The sequence below is a fragment of the Hermetia illucens genome, chromosome 2 (genome assembly GCF_905115235.1).
Source record: "Hermetia illucens chromosome 2, iHerIll2.2.curated.20191125, whole genome shotgun sequence".
Lineage (NCBI taxonomy): Eukaryota > Metazoa > Arthropoda > Insecta > Diptera > Stratiomyidae > Hermetia > Hermetia illucens.
The window spans coordinates 112,259,180-112,275,183 of NC_051850.1; the positions used below are offsets into that span (position 1 = coordinate 112,259,180).

At 35.2% G+C, this 16,004-nt stretch overlaps 1 protein-coding gene across 19 annotated transcripts in view; it reads right to left on the reverse strand.

The window, feature by feature from the left end:
- Positions 1-3,762: 3,762 nt before the first annotated feature.
- LOC119649039 (protein boule) overlaps positions 3,763-16,004 on the reverse strand; it is a 32,225-nt gene continuing 19,983 nt past the window's right edge. For 4 of the 19 annotated variants that reach the window (XM_038051002.1, XM_038050999.1, XM_038051001.1 and 1 more), the window contains exon 8: positions 3,763-13,319. In XM_038051002.1, coding sequence (XP_037906930.1) covers positions 13,294-13,319 — 26 coding nt within the window. In that variant the 3' untranslated portion in view covers positions 3,763-13,293. Of the gene's footprint in view, positions 15,959-16,004 lie in introns of all 19 variants that reach the window. The other 15 variants (XR_005249081.1, XM_038051011.1, XM_038051006.1 and 12 more) reach the window with 11 other exon arrangements.

Genomic DNA, 16,004 nt, shown 5'->3' on the forward strand with positions numbered 1-16,004 from the left:
GTAGCGCAACAACCGGTATCCGGTCAAGGCATCCATTAATAAGAGTCTAGATATTCCGGTTTTATAAGTCCACCAACTCGATATTCTTAAAAGCTGTCTGGCGTTCTGGGCTACGCCATCGCTCCATCTATGCAAAGTCAGCCACGTCTTTTTTTCTTCTACAGAGATTGCCCCTGTATCCTCATCCTCAAGTAGAGAACCAAAAACTCTTCGGAGGATTCCTCTCTCGAACGCGGCTAATCATTGGCTTGTACAGTAAGAGCTTTGACCCTACGGTTAGTCATTTCGAGCGGAATAGTTTTTGTAAGCTGTAGGCTCTAATGGCTGTCACCAACCGTATGTGGTTTTTGTTGCCATAGTGTTATCAGTTGTGATTTTCGACCCTAGATTCTCCTATCTTTATTGTTCTCATTTGATACAGTACCATGCATTCTTTTTTAGTTTTTGTTGCTGCTTGCCAACATGTATTTCGTGTTGTCTTCATTAATTTATAGCCCAAGGTCCTGTGCTACCTACCCGATATAGATTAGCATAGGCGAGTAGTTAGGTGGACCTGAAGAAGATAGTTGCTCTCGGATTTATATCAGTATCGCGGATCACTTTTTCCAGAACCAGGTTAACAAGGATACAGGTTAGGGCATCCCCGTATCTTAGACAGTTGTTGGTGGTGAATTGTCTCGCGAGTGATGCTGCTGCTTTTATTCGGTCAACTCATCAGACGCTGCCTCACCTCTGCCCAGGAGCAGCGTGACCGAACACCCAGGGCAGAGGAGAGGCAACGTCTGATGAGTTGCCTCTCCCTTGGACGAAACCGTCAGTAATTTTTTTTTTAAACTTGGTTGTTTAACCCAAAAAGATGAGTCCGTGGGCCAAGGAAGAGTTGCTTCCCAAGTGACCCGGTCCGACGACCTTTAGCTACAAAACGGGCTTTGATTGATTCCTAAATTATACGTATGCTCCTTGAAAATTAATCGAGGGTTCCCAGAATACTCGCTTTCTCCAACTGGGACGGGAATTCGGGCGGTATAGGCTGGATAACCGCACCAGACGCCAAAGTTTTGCGAACAAATCAGCAGAATGACAGACAGACATCTCGATGCTCATTCTGCCGACACAAAGAGGGAAATCTGATTTCCGACAGAGCGGGTTGAGTATTTTGATGAACTGCTGAACAACCAGAACATCGCCTCGAGTTGGAGTTTGCCAACTGAAGCATAGAAGAAACAGTCGGTGCAATCCACTGGCTTAAAAATCAGAAGTCGCCAGGGACCCATGAAATTACAGCCGAATTGGTCAAATATGGAGGAGACCAATTACACCAAGCAGTTCATCAACTAATGCTCAAGGTGTGAGACAGCAAATCAATGCGTGACAACTGGCAACGAGGCATTATCTGTCCCATACACAAAAAGAGATATCACACAGTGGAACAATTATAGAGATATCACGTTTCTGAGTACCACCTATAAGATATTCTCCGCTATCTTCTTAGCCCGGATAGCTTTTTTCTCTGCGGTAAGCGATGAGAAACTGTTGGAATATGGCCATCAGTTGCACCATCTTTTCATCGACTTTGAAGACGCCTGTGACAGCATAGCCAGAGTAAAACTGTACACGGCCATGAGAGCATTCGATATCCCGGCGAAATTAATAAGACTGACTAGGCTGACCCTAACCAATGTGCGAGGCCAGATAAAAGCAACAGGATCACTCTAGAGACCATTCTAAGACAAGAGCCCTATCATGCATCCTCTTCAACCTGGCCCTGGAGAAAGTAATTCACGATGCAGATGTAAATGCAAAAGGTACGATCTTTAAGTCCACTCAACTACTGACCTAGGGTGACTAAATGTACGGTCTATCTTCATCCAGATCGAGCAGGCGGAGTGAGGCAAAACGAATTACATGGTGGCAACGTCAGCACCAAGACCAAAGAACGAACAACATTAAATTGTACTATTCAAACGAAACCAATAAAAATAGGAGACTACAACTTTGAGATCGTTGAAAATTTCTCCAACCGATAACAGCTATGCTATGTTGGCTGCCAACAGAGCCTATTTCAGCTTACAAAAATTGTTTCGCTCGAAACGTCTCACCATAGGGTCAAAGCTTTTTCTGTACAAGACTATGACCTGGGTTCTTAGCAAAAAAAATCCGAACTCTTGGCCGCATTCGAGACAAGAATCCTTCGAAGAATTTTTGGCCCCCTACATGAGGATGGACGATTCCGTAGCCTACACAATGACGAAATCTATGAGCGGTACCATGACCGTCAGGTTGTGGATAAAATCCGACTCAACAGGTTGCGGTGGGCGGGTCACTTAATCCGTATGAATGAGGATGATCCAGTCAGGAAAGTCTATAAGGGCAATATCTATGGTAGAAAAATATAACGAAGCAAACACTGCTTGAGATGAAGCGATGGCTTATGTCAGGACGTCAGGCAGCTTTTGTGGATATCGAATTGGTGGACCTCGGCGCAAAACCGGGGTGTCCGGAGTTCCTTACTAAAGCAGGACTGGATACCGGTTGTTGCACCGTTAATGATGATGATGATTGTGGGTCTAAACGAAGTGAGATGGCTCTGAAAAGTATCCCCCTCCTCCTTATGCCACTACGCTTATATATTTAGCATTACTAGCGGAGGCAGACGCGACTCCAGTCTCAAATTGATGTTAATAGATGCCACAAAGTACGCATTCATGCCTTCAGAGCCAGTTCTATGACAATTCCGTATTAGTTTAAGGGGTATTAAAATTGTGCACTTTTGAATGCGTAATAAAAGGGGCGTTGACATCGATTTCGAAGTGGTCACTTAGCTTACATCTCACTATGCGACTGCAGACGGTTGTCTCAGTTTAAGGAATTGAAAGTTAGGAAAGGGGGTGGGAACGATTGTCTGGAGCTCCAATATCATAACAATGCGCGGGAATTGCAATTTTGAACCGTATAGCATCCATTGAAGTTCCACCTCTCGAGGATGATATGGCAAACATGAGTAGGAACGGCTTCTTGAAACAAAAGCGGAATCGTCACTGCCACCAATGCACTTAAGCGGGCGAAGCCGCAGATTTGACGGAGGAGATCATCATTAAGATTCCGAAGAAACGCCATCTTAAATATGACAATTGAAGAGTTAGCTGCGTATTTTCTACTATTGTAATGGTAATAGCTAAAATAATCGCCCACTGGATCCTCCTATATCCACCATATCAACACTGTATGGATCATTCTGGACCAGTGCATTAATGGGCAGAATATCGAGGGCCTTGGACAATTTGAATATCTAATTAGCATTGTTTCTGCCGGCAGCGACATCGAACTTAATATCGCTCGATGTTTTGACGGAAATATGGAAATGGACCTATCTCAGAATCAACATGAAGTTGAGAGTGCTGCCTACAAATTGAAAATTAGTGATTTGATTTTTTTTTATAACAAAAAATTAAAAAATATATAAAAATACCTACCTAATTCTGCCTAACAAAATAAATGGTTACTGAATATTTATTAATGCCTGTTCGAGAGAGGCAAAAAGGATTGAACTAAAAAAACACCAGCAAACCACGTTTAGTCTACTAATGGCAGTATTCTGGCTCGACAGAATTTCCAGCGGAAAATTGTTAGGCCACACCAGGCATCTACAAGAAAATTGCCTAAAAGTTGGAATGGGTTCCCCAAAGTTAAGTGGTTAACAGTTGAAGCGAGTGCTTTTGGAGAAGTTCTGATAAAAATTAGGCGTCATTAACACAAACCACATGATTTTTTTCATATTTTTATTCTCATTTTACGATTACAGTTAGTACTTTCCTTTATTTCATACTAACAGTTTATTTTTGCTTAAAATTACAGCCTTTCATGTGTTTAGACTACATATAGACTTATGCTTTCCTTTATTTTTATGTATTTATTTCTCTAATTACTGTTATTTTACATTATGGCCCTTGTTGCATATTTTTCCTCATTCTACGTAGGTATTGTATATCCTCTCGACTGATTATAATATTTTTTTTTGTGAATTTTCCATTTTCCTTCTCTTAGTTATTAACTGAGATTTTTTGTTGGTATTATATGTTTAATAGATAATATATAGGATTATAAATAATATTACCATATCCTAAAACTAATGACGCCAAGGGACTTTTAATATTTAAAAATATTTTTAGTTTTTTTTTCAATGGTAATTTTAAATAGTTGTACATTGCTTGAATTACTTATCTAAATATACATTGGTAGATTCTTATACATTTCTCTAGAATAATTTGGATTTCTATGGTTTTTGATTTTAAGTGTTTCTCTTCGTTAATTTAGAACACAGAAAGATTTCTTTGTTTTCAAGTGCTACCGGAAAAGAGTGGAATGTGAATAGTTTGCATTGCTATTATTTTTCACTTCGAAGATAGAAATATAACCTGACGTTAAATTTAGGGTATTCTTACCAAATCCCGTATTGTTGCATTTCGTTGGATAGATATTTATATTTCAAATATATTTGCTACAGCTTAATAATTGAGATTTTGCTACTTTTTTTACTTTAAATCGAACAACCGAGGAATTCGGAGCAGAAAGAGATGAGAGGAAATTGCAAAATATTCTTAATTTTCAATTACCGTTAATAGGGCATATTTTTAAGTTGCTAGTGCTTGGAAAATTGCTATTCAATTTGGTATTTTTCACATAGAGCTTGTTACCATTGCCAGAATTTAGTTGTTTTCTAGAAAACAACCAATTCATTTGTATCTGGAGTTACATACGAATATAATTCACCTTAGATAGAACCGCATTGCTAAGTATTTTAGAAAATGAATGGGAACCAAACTCTCTACAATGAAGCAATATATCATACGAAAAGGTAATCGAATGCAGTTTTATTCCAAGGCACTGAAATAGAGCCATTGTTTCGTTGATTTTTTTCAAATATTTCGTGGTTGGAGTGGATACAATATTGCTACCAAAAGAGTGTTTAGTGCTGAACATCAAATTTACATTTTTTAATTGGCGACATATGCTTTGGAATGTCGAAGTAGCTCAGCGATTGTGAGACTACGTTCATGAAAATCACAACTCTGAAGAATGCTTTCGCGTAACAAATGTTTTTTTTTCAGAATATCCGTTTAAACGGAGTTTCTAGCGTTCCTGATTAGATAACCAATGTGCATGCTTATTTGTTTTTTCTTTCTAAGTAATGAAAATTAATTGGGTAGATTCAATTAAATAATTCACAACGAACATATTCGTACAAGGATTCCCAGAGATGACAAGAACTGTAACACCATCTCCAAGAAAACAACAAATTTACTTGATAACAAGTCCAACAAAATAAGCTTGCATGGAGAACGTATGCAATCAGTAGAACGCATATCACAACAAATCGTTTGATATTTTCTTTCAGACTTTTGATGAAGTTTTTTTTGACGTCTTTTCTCATTACTACAATAAAACAATAACAATGTCTCTCTTATTTCAAAAACAATTTTTGCTTAGAAAATACTCAACAATATAACAGTTGAAACCATTTTATTAAAACCCAATTTCGGGTCAGTATTAATTCCGTAATTGTTTTTAGGTCATAAAACTTTTAGAAGATCAACGTTTTTGATTCCAAAAGAATAGAGAGAATAGAAATACTACTTTATGCTTCATGTGTATCATCGCCATGGTGGTAATGATGTGATCTGTACTTATGCCTTTATACTTTTGTGTGACTATATTTGAATATTAAATGGGTGCTCTCCAAACTTCCCTTGCCTAAAAGTGCAAATATCGACAATCAAATTCAATCCCAAATTGAACTATTGTTCGAAATACCTTTGTTTCTCTACCGTTACAACTGTAAAGACTTCTCCATCTGACAAAATCTCTATAACTTGAACAGTTGCTCCTCCTTTAAACGTAGTATAAAAAAGTGCCTTCAAATGATACCTAAACTTTAAAAAACGTCGGTAGCAATGCCAGCCCAAATCAACAGGGAAATTCCACGTATAACTTACAATGGAAGGAAATACTCTCACCCAATTACGACAGTCATAGAAATATCACCTCGCTTTTATATGATTAAAGTCAAGTCTGATCGATGGCCCATTAATAGTAGTTAGCCAATTAATATTGAGAGAATATTGTTGGCGGTGAAGGTGATGTCGCAAGCCCTAACTTACACATATATATATGACTTCCATTTACCATTGAGTGGGGTATAGCCCGTAGACTAGGCCTACGCTCCACCATTGACGTTTCAGCTCTCTTCAGAATCAGCCATAACATTTAGCACAACTTTGAGACTTGCATATGTAGGAAAATTATTCTTTAGTCAGCGTCTTCATTTAGCGCCTACAAAGAGGATACAGTGTAGAGTGTATATTGTAATTTTTTTAAGCCAGTACCTCTTCAATCTATCGTATGTCAATCCATCAAAAATGGACTAACGAAAAACTGATGTGTTTAGTATAAACAAGACAGTAAAAAACAATTTTAGTTGCATGCATTTCAACATCCAAAATATTCAGAAGTCAGATTTCGACTAACAACACAATGATAACAGCACTGCACTCAGTAGATTTTACTTAGAAATATAAATATTCATCAGTCATTGCCATAAACCTACGCTACACGATCAGTTTCCCAACATTTTGTCATTTTGGCCGACGCATCCTGCATGGTAGATCTTAGTTCGCTCTTCTGTTAGTGGCGTTTTTAATCGATCACAACGAAGCGGCAATATTTATCTGGGCGCCACTACTGGAATTCAAAAAGAGCCAAAACTACGCAGAATCTAAAATCAGTGAAGAAGACGTGGTAAATATTGCAGAAACTATGGACCAGCAACTACAGAGGAATAGTATACAAGAAGGAATAAACCCAAAAGCAGAGAGTATAATTTAAGAAAATATGTAGTAAACACATCAAAAATTGAAATTTGTTTTCGGCATTTAGAAAACAATTTAGACCTCTTCTTTTTTTAATTTTTTTCCCCACTGTCTACAGTTTTTAGAGAAAAATATGAAATGTTGAGAATACCAAGGTGGTTAAAATCGGATTCGGAGATTAGAAGGTAAGGCGCACGTTACGACAGAAAAGCTTGGCAGTCTTTGGAGTCAGTGGAGCATTTTGAGGCACAAATATACTTAGTGCTGAAATATAGTGGCTATATCGTGTTGAAGCCTACGAAGAAGACTTGGAATGCAAGGAAAAGGAAATACTATGTAAAAACAATACCCCCGCTGCAAATGGTTTGTTTATTTATTTATCAGATGAGTGTTGGGAAAACAAGGAGCAAAAAATATTGAAAAGTTCATGTTAAATGTTATGATCTACTCAATGGGAGTACCGAAACAGTAAAACCATTCTCGGAATCAAGATAGGGAAACACGAAAAATTCATCATACCGGAAAATTGTAAGCATACAGCCAAGCCAAATCTTTTAGGAGGAAGGTGCAAATAAGGACTTCAAAGAAATAAATGGAATGGGGCGAGATAGACTGTAGAGTAAAATAAGTCGAAGTGGAAAAATTAAAAACCTTGAAAATTGGGGAAAGGCAACATTTCCTTCGCGAACATCCGCCCCCATTTCTCTTTCCATGCGAGACGATAATTTACCACGATTTGACGAAAAGACAAAATATGAGCCTGCTATGTATAAAATGCGACAGGGAAGGGGAATTAATCTGAAATCATCATCAATGGTATCCGCTTTTAATCTGCTCGGTGTTGCGGTTTTGACCACCGTAATTGCGGCGTTGGTTTTTTCCAAACAGACTGTTTTATGTTACGCCCTATTTCCATTGTTTTATATCTCCTTTGAAATAAATGATAATTATTATTATTTACGTATTAGGGGGAATCTGTACAGTTGTATTCAACAGTGGAAAATCGGATGAAGGGTTTTAAATTGGGCCGTACCAGTACCAATGGTTCTATATGTACTCAAAGGGACGTGCCAGCCCTTCACAAAAGGAATAGTCATTAGAATGCGTCGAATTGCTGTAAAAGACTACAACACCAAAGTATGTAAGTCAACTGAGACCGTAAATATATCTCTTGGCTCAATTTTCAGCATTGCAATGCACGTTACAAAGATGCATGGAAAATGGAGGTAGCGGATGCCATTGGACCAAAAAGATATATACGCAGCGATAATTCTGGGGAGTATAAAAAAAATCCACGTTAATTTATTCACACGAACAATTATTACCTCAGCTTCCGATTGTCAGATTTGAGACCTCCAAACTTCTATTTGCTAACCTAAAAAGATGATTACGTGGAAAGAGACTGAGGAGAGAGAACGATGACATCACCACAAATCTGAATATTTTGATGAGTCCTGGAGCCGCATTATGGTGTAACGAAGGAGGCGTGACCTACTGGTTTTCAAAACTTTCAAGCTATAGAAGTTAACGGCATCTATTCCGGTCATTGACAAGCATTAGTTCGATTTAGACAAAGTGGGGAAAATGATTTTATACCAAAAGTTGATAAAGGGCTTAATATATTCAGAGGTAGAATTTTTTCCCTATTATTATTTAGTAAATCTTTCGCGAACATCATCTGAAATATAAACATCCTGATTGAACACCATCAGATGTATATGTCTAAAATGGAAATTTTGCAAAATTTCACTTTATTATCCTGCAAACAAGCAGCCACAGTGGCAAGACACTAATGCTGCAAGCTTTGGGCATTGGCTTCAATAAGCAACAAGTTCCCTTGTTTGCCAATTGGAATTGGCAAAGAAACTTTGGTAGATGTTTTACCTAATAGAATTCTACGAACTCTGGCTTGCAAATAGAGTAAAAGTTTTCAAAGCGTGCTCAATGAATTCGGATGCAGTTAGCAAATCGTCGTGAATAACACAAATGTTATGTACATTCCCATGCAAACTAAAACTTGGAAGCAGTCGAAAAATATATTTCAGAATCGAGATATATGACATACTCTGACAATATAATTCACTTACGTCTCGTCGTGCGTTTAACGAAGGAACTAGATTTTGAAGGAAACTAAGAAATTTACATAAAGCGAATATCCAGATTCTTTTAAATGCAAAAATTGCATTATGAAAAGTGTGCATACCGTATTTATAACCATATACCTATAAAGTAAATGGATTAAATGGAAAAATTCAAAGGAATACAGTAAGATTTTACCAGAAATTGCAGGTTAGCAATAGGAGTGAACGATAGGCAATCAATACTGCCTAAAACATCAATGTTCGGTCTCTTCTTGCCTGCAGTCTGCATACTGACGTGGAACAGATTGAGTAAGGGTCTGCCCCTGGGAATGAAGTCCTCAATTGCAGGATTTGGATTTCTGAGTTTTAGTGAGTCTATTATGGTTCTGGCACTTTTGCCAAAGGAGACGCCAGCAAAATGGCGACAGATGTTTTGTTTCGTAAATCCTGATCCCCCCATCACTTATCTTTTTACGCACTGCATTGGCGCAGGACACATTTTTGCGACCTTCTCGTGCTGTTGAGACTATCCTGGGAAGTCCCCAAGAGAGTTCTTTCTCCGCTCTTCGAATATACATGACACACGCAGATACACCATACTTATCACAGAATATAAATATGTATTTCCTCAAAAATCAATCACAACTAGTTACTCTGATTGGCAATATAGCCAATAAGCAGCAAATACCACCTTCCGAGTTTTACTTTCAAGAGGTCGATTTCTCCACCCTAACGAAGATTGGGCTCCTTGTCATAAGATAAAGTTTTATAGACAACATAATTAGATAAAATGAACTTTCAATTATAACTTGAATCCCAATAGGAAAAGTTCAAAACACATTTGGATTTAGACTTCATTCTTCTCTTCAATTTCAAAAATAATTTGCGCAACTCTGACAGTAAAGTACGACACATTTTGTTTTTCCGCTAATATTCTGCATATCCAGTTTCGCCTTCCCATAGAAAGATGTTAACATCTGAAAAGCCATTTTTAAATAAAAGCAGAAAAGAACATTTCCGGGCGTGGCAGCGTTCCTAGATTGAAAGTTTCCTAGTGTTTTCGTGCCTTTCGTTAGACGCTACAATTAGTACATCAGGCCATGGGAAATGGTCAATAGTCAGCCGTCAGGCGACAATAAATTTAACGGTTTCTGCAGCGATAGTTGATGATAGCCAAATAAGAAATTCAAAAAACAGAATATTAATTCAACGGAAAAATAGTAGTGGGGAGCACTTTACGATAATCCGGCGAGGGCAATTTGCCATTTACTCAGGGAAATATGAATGCAATCATACAAACAAGGCTGACCCACCAGACAAATTTTTATTTTCAAACACTCAGAGGGTTCGCAAATTGCAAATAGCAATCGGTAATACTTGGGAGAACAAACCACGAAAATCATTAAGTGGCGAACGTCTATCAGATTGAGTTAGTAACGAAATAAGTATACAACTTCCTTATTAGACAATTACATCTCTCCTGTAACAAGGCGCCAAAGTGCATCAAAATTTAAATACAAAATTTCTCACTTGACCGTTTCTACACCTTGTATCGGGTCAGCATGGTCATAGTCAAATATTGTCATAAATTAATATCAGATTTACTACCCCTACCCGTTTAACATCCAAAAAAGTCACACCGGCATAAGTATTCGGTTCACATTCAAATAAAAATGTTGAGTTTTAGTATTACTACTTTACATTACTTGACTATTGTTGTTGAAATATGGTATTGAGTGCTTTTTGAACCAACCGCTTCACAAACAACAGTTGAATATTCCACAACTGTGACAATGTTTTTTTTTTGCAAGTCAAACAAATGTTCATCAAGTTCAAATATTGCAAATATTCACAATACAATTAGATTTACGGTACTATTTATCACTTTTCGTTTATATCATACTAAAATTTACAGCTAACTTCATATTGTGCTTCGATTTCTGTCTCTTGTTTTTTCCTTTTTTGCTTCCATTATTTAACTAACTTTATTTCCTAATTGACTAAAATATTAATTTGTGGTTTATACAGAATTTCTGTCACATTAGGCTTATATTTTTTTCTTTTGTATTATTTGAGAGATAGACCTTTATAGTGTTTTATAATAATGCATTACGTGCTACATATTTATCTTAATAATTCAAGAGTTCAAATAGATAAGTGGGCCTACTAATTACTAGAGGAAAATTGCAAAATAACTTATTATTAGTTAAAATATTTGATGGGGAATTTTCATATGTTCGTTGGATTTAACGGTTCTGATTTTAGAATATATGCCAACAACAAAATTTCAACTGAAATTAACAAAATAAAAGATATGAATAAATCAGAATGTAAAGAAAAAAATTCAGAAGAACGCTAACCTTATTATACGGTGATGGTGTACTACTACCCAGGAAAGCAGCAAGAACTTCGTTCCACTTCAACGGTTTACACAAAAAAAAACGGGGAAGGAAGTTTACCTCCCGATGGCATTTGTAGTCTAAGGGAATATAAAAAGAAGGCGTCGCAAGTTGCCATGAAAATATTGGAAGAAATGCGTATTTTATGCTGCGGACGTTAGAGAATAATAATTTTTCCAGAATGCAGAAGGAATTAAAGCTGACAATAGTTCAAAACTTTCACTTTAACTATATTACTCGCAGAAACAGTATTGGAGCTGCAATGAAATTATGAAGATACAACGCTTCCTGAGTAAAATTGGAGACTGAGCCGAAGTGCGAAATAAAGGACTGCAAAAATAATTATGCATGACTAGTCCGTATAGACTGTGTAGAAACTGGACCATTTTTGGAAGTTGACTACCAGTGGATGCCATCCCATACCCATGTCCACTACAAGAACCTCATAAAGAAATAAACCATGCAAAAAACAAAGCCAAGAATCGATCGAAATTGCTCTTAGATTTAGAATGAAGGTACATCATACTTTGTATCCTTAAATATTAGAAAAGATTTACAATGTTTCATATTCAATATGATATATATTGTGTATTAATTAAAATGCGTATTTTGGGCGATTTTTGGAATTTTTTATTTGTATTGAATTTAGTTGTTCTTTTTAATGGATATTTTTAACATTAGCTTGAATTATAGTTGTGAATTAATGGATTTAAAATTAGCTTTTTAGACTACGTGAATTTATGTCGCTTGTTTTTCTCAATATCTTATTGTTTCATTTATCAGTTATTTATGTTTTTGCTTCGTTGCATGTTTTATTGTTACATTTACAAAATATACCACTTGTTTTGAATATATATGTATATAACTCTTAAATGTTAATGTTAAATCCACTTCTGTCAACAGAGGTGTTAAATTGTTGATCACATTTCTCGAGAGAATTATAACAATAATATGTACCTATGTATATTGTATGCATGTATTCTGTATATTTGACTAATTGATAAGAAAGTACTACGTTTCTAGACAATGTTCGAATTTTTGTTTTCACCGTGACTAAAATAAAAGGCAACAAAATGCACTTTTGTGTGTAGTCCGAAACGAAACATAGCACCTGCTTTTTCAATTACCTTTTATAAATATATACTTTTGTTGTATTCTCAAATATCTGCAACAGTTTTTCTATTATTTTATTCACACTAAATATTTTTTCTGTAGTATGTTACATGAAAATTATGTATATTTCTACATTTTTAGTAAGATTTAAATCAATTTTATTTATTATTACTAATTTGACACAACCTTATTTTTTCTATAGAGTAAAAGTGTAGGCATGTGCTTGAGAAATTTCGATTTAGCTTCAAGAAACGAAGAATCAAGTTCCTTTGCAAGATTACAAATGCATAAAACAGGAAATAAAATGGGAATCCAACTAAAAATGTCCTACTTTTAGTTATTACTTTAATTTTCGATCCGTCTCGTTAAAACAACTTAAAGCCGACTAAAATTTCAAAACCATAACCATAACTGAATTGAAATGTCCTCATACGGTAAATGCGAAACCAAACGAAATCTCTCAATTACATAGTTCTAATCTTGTTTGCAATGTAATGTTGATGTCTGTTTGTTTGTTCAATGATGTTCACTTCCAAATTACATATAATATCATTCACATAATAGTGTAAAATTATATAACAATAACATAATTGACTAAACCCATATTGCCTTCATCCAACATATCCTCTAAATAATATTACAGTAATAAATAATAAATACCTTACATATTAACATGTAAAATTAAAGTCTTTTCATTTGCTATTTTCCCATTCTTATTGCGTCTCTGATTTGGGTCTTCAATTTTTCTTTTTCAATATCCCCCACATATTTTGTCTTCACTCGCCTGGCAGTTATACATGTTTGTTTTTGTTTATTTTTATCGATTTGAGCAAATCAGTCGATTTCTAGTTTGTTCACACCTTCAAAAGAAAATACATTCAAGCCAACTGAATAAAACAAATCTGCTGGGGATACATTTCAATCGTTAGCTTAGCTAACAAGAAAACTGTCTTCAATTGATACAAACAACATATGTCGTGAACCCGCCACCGCCGAAAGTTCTCAAACATTCCCGGAGCGATATTTCAACATAAAATTTAGATTAAGTCCTAAAGGTAGCAAATAGCGCGCAATAAAAAATCTCTATGGAAAAATCTTACGTACACAACAATACATTTAGCCGAAAATTTTGTGTCAAATCATTTTCTAACCTAAATTAAATGTACTTCTTATCAAAGCTTCTAATACTTACTCCCGTATTCCCATACATTAAAACTAACCAGAGATTCATAACAGGTGTTGTGGCAAACATAGTGGATTCAGTGCGAGAAAATGCTCTAAAGACTTCTGGCCACCACTTACATTCAAAGCTTGAATGCTTTTCGAATTAGAAAATATGCCAATTTTAATTGATACATGATCTAAAAAGCCTGGCAAGTGAATCGTCAAAACGCTAAAAGATGGATAAGTCTTGTCTATCAAAAAAGTCTAAAAGAAGCACGAGGCACACAGGCTAATTTTTTGTGATGAAGTGTTTTACTAACAGAACGAGAGGCTAAGGTGAATTTATAGTAATCACTCTCCAAATTAATGCGCCTAAACGAATACTGAAAGTGCGCCATCCGTGGGGTCGATTCAATATAAGGCTAACAGCATGCAGTAGATAACAAGTGAATTAGATCTCCTTCAAACGAATAGGTCTCGTTTCTTCGCTCCTATCAACAATCAAACATGAGTTCAACAAAAAAAGGATTACCGAAAGCATATTTCTCTTAAATTCTGATCTTACTGCAACTCCTAAGTCGGTATATCACCACCTTGCTTGCCTAAATAACTTTATCGCTGAAGCAACCGCCTTTCCCGCTAAATAAGTCCCTTACCCCATCCCTAGCCAGTTGACGTAACAAAGAAGGAACTAAAAAAACAAGTGCTCTCGAATGAACGTTGAGTATCATATGAAGACAGTTCCAACTTTTACTCAACAAGTAGAAATATATTATTGTCATCTGTATAGGAAAACAAACTGTTCTAAATATCGAGCATAAAATTAACTTAACAAATATCAATGTAGGATAATTTAGTGTTTTGAAATGAACTTTCAAAGGAGGTGTATCGTGTGAAACCATAGAACTAAATTAACAATTATTGTTTAGAGTATAATTCCTAATTATTTTGTTTTCTCTAAGAATTCAACTTATCGAATAGGCTGTTTAACTGGATTTACTCTCTGTCTCTTTCTAGATGATTTAAGTTAAATTATCACTATACCGTATTTTTCTCGTATTTTCTCTCAATAAATAAATAGGTAAATATATGTTGCAATATTTAGTGTCTAGAAGTTTCCATTCTCAGAGCCTATTTTTATGTATGTATTCTGTTTACTTGTTTTCAGTATATTTCTTCTAAATAAATAATATATTTTATGTTATTCATTAACGTAATCGTCAACAACGTATTTTCCATTCTAAATTTTCAAAATATCACGACATTTTTTATTTTATGTATATCCTTTTATATACATGTTTTTATGCATTGTATTGCTTTATTACGTTCAACAATATCTATTTATCTTTATTTAATATATGTATATATAAGTTTATATAAATAATATTTTGAGAGTTTTTTGTATGAGTTTTAATGACTTCTGTATATATTAATTATAATGTATATATAAAAAAGAGGCATCTCAAAAGAAATGCGCTGTGATCTTTAATCATTAATCGGTTTCTAAATATCGTTCGATTTTAATACCAACAATAACATTAGTTACCAATCCGCTGTTTTAACACACGAATGTTGTTTCGCTTTTTAATTTTGATTTTTAAATTCTGCTTGCAGTTGCACAGTTTTATCTCAAGTAATTTTACGCGTGACGGAGCTTAAGCCGATTTTCGCGCCACTCGTTCCGCCTCTCTTGAACCTCTCCCACGTGCGCTTTGCTCGTTGTAACGCTCGCGACGCACATATTTCATCTATCTATTCTATGCTCTCTTTACAAATATATTATTACTCCTTTACTACTAATATGTGTTTATAATTGTATATATATAACTTAGATGTTTTATCTTCTTACTCTCATCTAACTTTATCTAGTTACTTTTATGTATAGTCTAGGTTATTAATGAAGTGATTTCCATTTGTATTTAGGTTTTCTTGTTTACTGATAAATATATATATATATATATCTTAATAAATATGCATTTCGTTTTTGTATTTTGTCGTCTAAGAGCTGTTTATCTTACAAACAAAATCCTGTTTACTCTTTGTGTGTGTCTCAAAATCAAACAATCTTTGGTGTAGCCTCATTATACCCACAACAAAGTCGTTTTTGATTATAATTACATGTTTGCGTTTTGTTGTTAATTGTTTTTTTTTTGTTAATTATAGTAGTACCATCAGCTACCTTAACAGGGATAAATACCTAAAATAAGAAAATATATTGGTGAACAATTGATTTCAGAGCCAATACCAAATTTAAATTCAAGCGCTTATTTTCATGGAGTATGGAGAGTTCAGCTAATCTACAAACAATAAGACGAGAATACATTATAAGGGGTTTCTGGAAAAAATGCAAAATTTAAATAAAAATTTTCAAAGTTCAAATT